At 41.0% G+C, this 7,212-nt stretch overlaps 1 protein-coding gene across 1 annotated transcript; it reads left to right on the plus strand.

Moving 5' to 3' along the window:
* Positions 1 to 505: 505 nt before the first annotated feature.
* LOC121180988 (neuronal acetylcholine receptor subunit beta-2-like) lies at positions 506 to 5,376 on the plus strand. The gene is made up of 6 exons (XM_041036720.1): positions 506 to 641; positions 733 to 842; positions 1,725 to 2,251; positions 2,611 to 3,101; positions 3,858 to 4,003; positions 4,728 to 5,376. Exons 1-6 carry the CDS (start codon positions 564 to 566, stop codon positions 4,741 to 4,743), a joined length of 1,368 nt encoding a protein of 455 aa, XP_040892654.1. The 5' UTR covers positions 506 to 563; the 3' UTR covers positions 4,744 to 5,376.
* The last annotated feature ends 1,836 nt before the right edge of the window (positions 5,377 to 7,212 follow it).

The raw sequence follows: 7,212 nt of genomic DNA on the forward strand, positions 1-7,212 counted from the left end.
TGGTGACTATCAATTGCCTGTGGGTGTGATGTTTTCTGTCCGTTTTCCTGTCACTTTGAGTTAGTCCTGTGATAGACAGGTGACCTGTCCGAGGTGTACACCACCTCTCACCCAAATGCATGTTGTGATAGACTGAAGCTTCCCCTCAATCTCAGGACAAAGCAATTTAGAAAATGGATGGATGGATAATTTTTGGATATTTATTTATTTTATTTTTTTAAAGTAATCCATTTTTGGATTATCCATGTTTTTGGAATATTGACGGAACACACTTTAATTCACTACAGCACACAGGTGCACCTATAGACCACAAGTAAACAAGCTGTAGAAGTATGAGAGGAATTTGTAAACATCCATCCATCCAACACAAAAACTCCTGCACAAAACTGCAATTCAGCTCTTTGTGACATTTATGTAGGTGTGGGATGGTGTGTAATTTTGCCCTCAACCTAAAGGTGTGCTTTGATATTTAGGTTTGACCTTTAATGTGTCACAGAGAATAGGCGACATTATAATGATAGAATTTATTTTTTTAAATCAAAATATTATGTAAACTATACACAATGTATGACGTGCTAACTGGTGTTTTCTTTCAGAATGAGAGGGAGCAGATAATGACGACCAACTTATGGCTGTTTCAGGTACAGTACCATCCTTGTCACTGCTGCGTGCACATACAAAACTCAGTGTACAGTTTGGCAGTAATGAAGTTTATGGACCCTCTCTCTACAGGAATGGAATGACTACAGGCTGAGATGGGACCCAGACAAGTATGAAGGCATCAAGAAACTACGAATACCATCCAAACACATCTGGCTTCCTGATATCGTGCTCTATAACAAGTAAGTATATGGCTGCCATCCCACAAAGAGAAGACCAGTTTGTATTTGATTTAGATGGTCTGGTTCTATCATCCTGTTTTATGTAATGAAAATAGTCTTCAGCATTTACAGCCTGTGTGTATATGTGTGTCAGGTGGCCTTGTATTAATGGATTACACTATGCTATTAATGGAGTTATAGTATATCATTTTACAGCGTTTAAGAGGCTTTCCAACATTAACCATCCAGGCTTTAGAAGAAGAAAATCTGTGTCTAAAATAAGCATGTTTTTCTATGGGGATTTTATAACTACAACGTTCTGCATTTTCTCTTTTAATTTCTCCAAACCTGTTTTTGCTGAGGTGAAGGGGATTAGTGAATAATCTGGCTTTATTATCACTTCAGCCAATCATGAGTTAGTGCTTGGGTTTGTCTGATTATTATCTCTGCTATAAAGGGGAAAAGGCGTCTTCAGAGCTGGTGGTTAGCTTACATCACATGTGTCTTATTTAAAGGAATAGTTTGACATTTTGGGAAATATGCTTATTCGCTTTCTTGCTGATACTTAGATGAGAAGATTGAAGCCACTCTCATGTCTGTCTGCTGGAGCCAGGTGGTGGTTAGCCACCACCTAGCTTAGCACAAAGACTGGAAGCAGAGGGAAACAGCTAGCTTGGCTCTGTCCAAAGGTGACAAAATCCACCATTACAACAAACTGTAGCCAAGCTAACATTTCCTGACTGTATCTGCATAAATACCAGAAAGAGACAAGAGTAGTGTTGATCCTGCCATTTAACTCTCAACAGGAAAGCAAATAGATAAAGTATATTAAAGGCCATTTGGCTTTGATTTATATGCCTTCTTCTACCTCTGACTCTCACATCATCTCCAAAACTGTCACAGTGCCGATGGCGTCTATGAGGTTTCCTTCTACTGCAACGCCGTGGTCTCCAACACAGGGGACATTTTTTGGCTCCCCCCAGCAATCTACAAGTCGGCCTGTGCCATCGAGGTGCAGAACTTCCCCTTCGACCAGCAGAACTGCACTCTCAAGTTCCGCTCCTGGACCTACGACCACACTGAGGTGGACCTAATCCTCACGAGCGACTTTGCCAGTCGCGATGACTTCACGCCTAGCGGAGAGTGGGACATCGTGTCCCTCCCTGCACGCAAAAACGAGGACCCCAACGACATCACCTACCTGGACATCACCTATGATTTTGTGATCAAGAGGAAGCCGCTTTTTTACACCATTAATCTGATCATTCCGTGTGTGCTGATCACGTCGCTGGCCATCCTGGTTTTCTACCTGCCGTCAGACTGTGGGGAGAAGATGACGCTGTGTATCTCAGTGCTGCTGGCCCTCACTGTGTTCCTGCTGCTGATATCAAAGATAGTGCCACCCACCTCTCTAGCAGTGCCACTCATCGGTCAGTCATATTTGTGTTTGTCTGTGTAGAGTTGAGAAAATTAGAGATGTGAAACTATTGGAATAACCTACAGATTATTGCTGCATCTTATTAAGAGAAAAACCTGAACCCAAAACCAAAAATATATTGAGGTCTTTAATCTTTAATTTTGAAAATCTTTTTTTTTTTTTTTTTTTTTTTAAATATGTATAGTATTTATCTTACAGGGCCTTTATTACGGGCTGGTCTTCTTTGTCCATGTTAGACATGCTGTCGGCTGTTATGTGAGAATCAGCCATTATTTTAATACTGAATAACAAATGATCAGAAGAATACATTATATTTATTTGTTCGTCTTGTTATTTTTCACTCTCTCATAGGTAAATACTTGATGTTTACCATGGTACTGGTAACCTTCTCCATTGTAAGCACGGTCTGCGTCCTCAACGTGCACCACCGCTCCCCGTCCACCCACCACATGCCCGACTGGGTCAAACGCCTCTTCTTAGTCCAGCTACCCACCTTCCTCCTCATGAGGCGTCCAGGCTCTTCCAACGTCCGTGATAAACTCCGCCGTAAGTACGCCAACCGGAGTACCGTGGGGAAAAGCAGTTCCCAGAGCTGCACAGACAAAAAACAGTACTCCAACATCAGGCTCGGCGGGATCCGAACAGACACCGACTCCTTCTACGTGAATGAGGACCTGGCCCACAAGTTTTGCTGGAAGGTTGGCGACATCCCAGATGGCGGTGGTGGATTTTCAGACTTCCGGAGGCCTTTGGCTGTTCAGTGGGATGCAGATCTGGAGGAAGCAGTGGATGGAGTGAGATACATTGCCGAACATATGAAAACAGAAGACGATGATGAAGGGGTGAGGAGATAAAGACTGGTAAAAAAAAATGTGTGATGAGCAGGAACAGATGGTATCAAGGAATAAAAGGAAATAAGACAGAAAGAATATATTATTGAATGGAATAAGGGAAGAGAAGACACACAAAAGCAGATTATGGAGATGATGACAAAGATGCAACAGGGAGGAATGAGAAGATTTGTACAGGAAATAAAGAGCCTATCAGGAGCAGAGGGACGGAACATGCCACATCTTAAATTGCTCGGTATTTGCTTTTGTCCCCCTCTGACATTGTTCCAACCTGTCAATCATCTCTCTGTTCCTGAAAACATCAGATATCCTCAGAAAACCCTGCACACACTGGCACACATATAAATCCAAACTGACTGAGGACATACACCCTAACCCCAGATTTGTGGCCCTGGGCCTCTAAACTTCCAGAAAACTCCCACACTTAATAAATATTACAAACAAGTTTTCCAGCTGTAATTGCTCATGGCAGGCTTTTCATCAAGCCGCCTCGCTTCCCCTCGGTATCAGCCGGCTGCAGTGCAACTAAAAATATAACCTGATACATATTTGGTGTCCTATAAGCTTCACAGCCACAGCAGCAGTTAATAAAACACCTCTTACATACAAAACTTCAGAAACCCTTATCAAAGCTGCTTTAGGCAGAAGACATAAAACACTGTGTTTCCCTGATGATCATCGCCTACACACACATACTTTAAATTCATGATGTGACTTGTCTTAACCACCTTGTTGGTTTGGTTCCAGATCATAGAGGACTGGAAGTATGTGGCCATGGTGATAGACCGCCTGTTCCTGTGGATCTTCATCCTGGTGTGTGTGGTGGGAACACTGGGGCTCTTCATGCAGCCGCTGTTCCAGAGCTATAACACACCCACTGCTGATGACACTGAGTGAGTGACACACTGAAGCACACAGTTACATACATCGCAACACACCAAACAACTTAACAAAGACTAAGTGTCTTTGATAAAGGAAATACTTGACTTTTGTACACGTAGCAAATGAACAGACCCACACTTACACAAAATAAGTTTGTATCTGAACTGTTTCAACAGCTGAATATTTCCCTTGTCTGTTGTTCTCTCTGTCTGACAAAGTGCTGCTCTTTGTTTGTTTAGCGATGGTCAGTGTGTAGAACTGGTTCTGAATTAAACTGGCTCCAAATTCATAGGAACCAGGGATTTGTTTTGAATTTTGCCCAAACTGTAGTGAGCACCTGCCTCCTGCATCTCTTTATTTGATCTACTCAGTTAGTGATCGCTAACATTGTGCCTGATTTTTGAAGTTTTGTTTGTCATTTCTTTTCACAAGTTCATAAGAACAAGAAGAAGAAGTAGTAAAAACGGACCAAGTCTAAACTACACGAGCCCTATAGCTGTCGATTCTGCTCCTGCTAACCATTTAAACATTTCTCTTCATTTCAAACAAAGCTACTGCTGAAGCATAAAACTTGATATTCCTGGACCAACCAACCATAAAATCAGGTGTTTATGTCAATTCATTTAAATGAACTGGCTATTAGAACAGCAAAACAAATGTATTTAAATGAAAAAGTCCCAGTATATATACTGTATGTCTTCATTTATATTAACCACATTGTGCTTTTCTTTCCAGGTATGGAGATTTCTAGGATTTCTGTGGCATGAAAAAGGAAACAGATGAATTAGTCTCTGTGATAAGAACTTTAACTGAGAACCAACACCAGGCCTGACTCAGATACATAGTTTCTGACACAACATACGAGTTGTGGAGTGTTTTCTCCAGTGTTTAACTTTCACAGTGTACAGAACAAACCACAAAACCAGTGAAGAATACTGGCAATTTCTTGTCCTGTAAGATCATGAGGCCTGCTCTCCTCTGCAGTATTACTGATGTGAAAAACAAGAATTTAGACATTACACGAATTGTTCGTTATTACAGTACAATGGACCATATATTCTTTTTCTCTACACTTCTCAAACCAATCTGTATTATAACAAAGTGAGGATACTTCATCCTCTCCACCTTTTCTCTTCATAAAAATATTAATGCACCATCTCTCTCTCTCTCTCTCTCTCTCTCTGTCTTTTTCTTGTTCTGCTTCAGAGCTTTGTGCCTCCTCTCCACCATACATCTCCCAAGCAATGTTATAACACATTGTCTTATTTTGAGGAATGTGTGTTCTTCTCTTACTTTCTTACTTCTTCTTCTTCATTTCTGTCCTTCTCTCACGTGCTTGGTTATTCTCTTTTTTTCTCTGTCTATAAGACAGCTTAAAGAAAATGTGTGCTAAAATGAAAAAACAACAGAAAGGATGTGAGGATGGAAAGAAGTCTTGGAAAAGATGGATGAAATTCAAAACAGCTGTGACAACTGCCTTAAACTGTTGCTGAATATGAATTCACACTGACTATGCTCTAAAACAATACGTTGAATAAAAAGCTGTGAATTTTAAGTTTGGCCATTGCTTTTCCCTCAGTCATTTGCTCACCATTTTTTTCTTCTTCTTTTCTCACATAGACGCCTTTCACTGCAGACATTTTGACATGTGACAGTAGGAAAAGTTTAATAATTGAATTCCATTTAACTCTTTTGGTTTCAGGGTCCTGGTTTTGATCACATTGGCTAGTTTTGGTTCACATTCGGTGGTGGTGGTGGTGGGGGGGGGTGTCCATTGAGTCCATAGCTTTGTGGAGGTGAGAAAGGAAGCTGCATTTCAGCTTCTCTCTCAAGCTTCCTTCGTTTCCGGCACTTTTTGAATGCAACACTATAAATGCCCTCCGGGAGAGTCTGAAAATGTACGCTGTTATCTCTGCATTTAAATAGGCAATTCACATCAGGTATAAATACTTTTGCCTTCTGATATGATTGACATATCCCAGTCCATACAGTTGAAATAATTTGTGCACAACTTTCACTAACATTTTCTCAAAATACCTCGGCCACCACAAGTCTCTAAAAACATGCACAAATCTTTTTTCAAATTCATAAACTTGAACCTCTGATCTGTGTTCCCACAGACTCTCAGAAACTGATACACAACCTCAAGCTGTGAAAATGTGTTTTAACATCATTTTACAGGCCCAGAATCTTATAGACCCTGTCTTCATATCGTACCTGAGGGTGAGATTGTATAGGATGTGATTCAGCTGTATGTCCAGACTTAGTCTGAGCTGAACACTGACAGCAGGAGTTCTGCACTTGAGGGAAAATACAGCTGAACCACTCACATTAAGACAAGAGGAGGGGGAAAAGAAAAGCTTTTGTGGATGAGACAACTGACACTCAAACACTGAAGCTGAGTCCTGACAGGGTGGGATAAAAGAAGGTGTTCAGTACGTGAACAGGGCAGACGGTGTCAGAAGAAAGTCGTAAAAGTATTTTTATACTTTTCAAAAGTTGGTACAATGACACTGTGTCATTTGTGATGTGTTTTATGTGGATGACCTCAAATACGTTTTGAACTTATTCACATTATGATCAAACAGCTGAGAATACAGCAATCAAGCAGTTGTGTGTGTTTTGTGTGTGAGTGGTTTTGTGACTGTGTGTATGTGTTAGAGCTGCTCTTCCTGAGAAGCACATGTACAGAATTTATTTTGACGATCGTTCATGGCAATGGTGAGATAAAATTAAATATAGTGACAATTAATGGAGACTGTTTTTTGCACAAACACACACACACACACACACACACACATTTATGTAAACTTGAGTTAAAATGCTTTTTAAGCCTCAGCTCTGTTCAGTGGCTCTCTGTGAAGTGGAAAATGGTTGAATCCACGTGCCGGGTCACATCTTGTTAATGGACATTCTGGTTGTTGTGTGTGTGTGTGTATGTGTGTAGGAGAGAGCCTCCTTCCTTCCTGACCAAAAGAGGAACTGTGTTCGACAGCACTAATGCGCTTTTGTTCCATAGAGAGTGAGTGTGTGTCTGTGTGTCTGTGTGTTTGCAAGTGCATGTGCCCAAATTTGTGAGCTCCATCTGCCATCAAAAAAGGTAATATCAGGTGAAAATAACATCACCGTCACTGTCAGCTGCCTGTGAAGACAGAGCACACTGTTACTTTTTATGTGCTGCTGCATGAATGAACACGAACATATCATAGACTATGATAAG

Source organism: Toxotes jaculatrix, chromosome 4 (assembly GCF_017976425.1).
Source record: "Toxotes jaculatrix isolate fToxJac2 chromosome 4, fToxJac2.pri, whole genome shotgun sequence".
Classification (NCBI taxonomy): Eukaryota; Metazoa; Chordata; class Actinopteri; family Toxotidae; genus Toxotes; species Toxotes jaculatrix.

Bases quoted from the DNA above. Each gene is read 5' to 3' on its own strand.
- LOC121180988 (XM_041036720.1), top strand. From the start codon at position 564: ATGTATGACGTGCTAACTGGTGTTTTCTTTCAGAATGAGAGGGAGCAG. The intron at 642-732 runs GTACAGTACCAT...CTCTCTCTACAG, and splicing joins CCAACTTATGGCTGTTTCAG to GAATGGAATGACTACAGGCT. The intron at 3,102-3,857 runs GTGAGGAGATAA...GTTTGGTTCCAG, and splicing joins CAGAAGACGATGATGAAGGG to ATCATAGAGGACTGGAAGTA.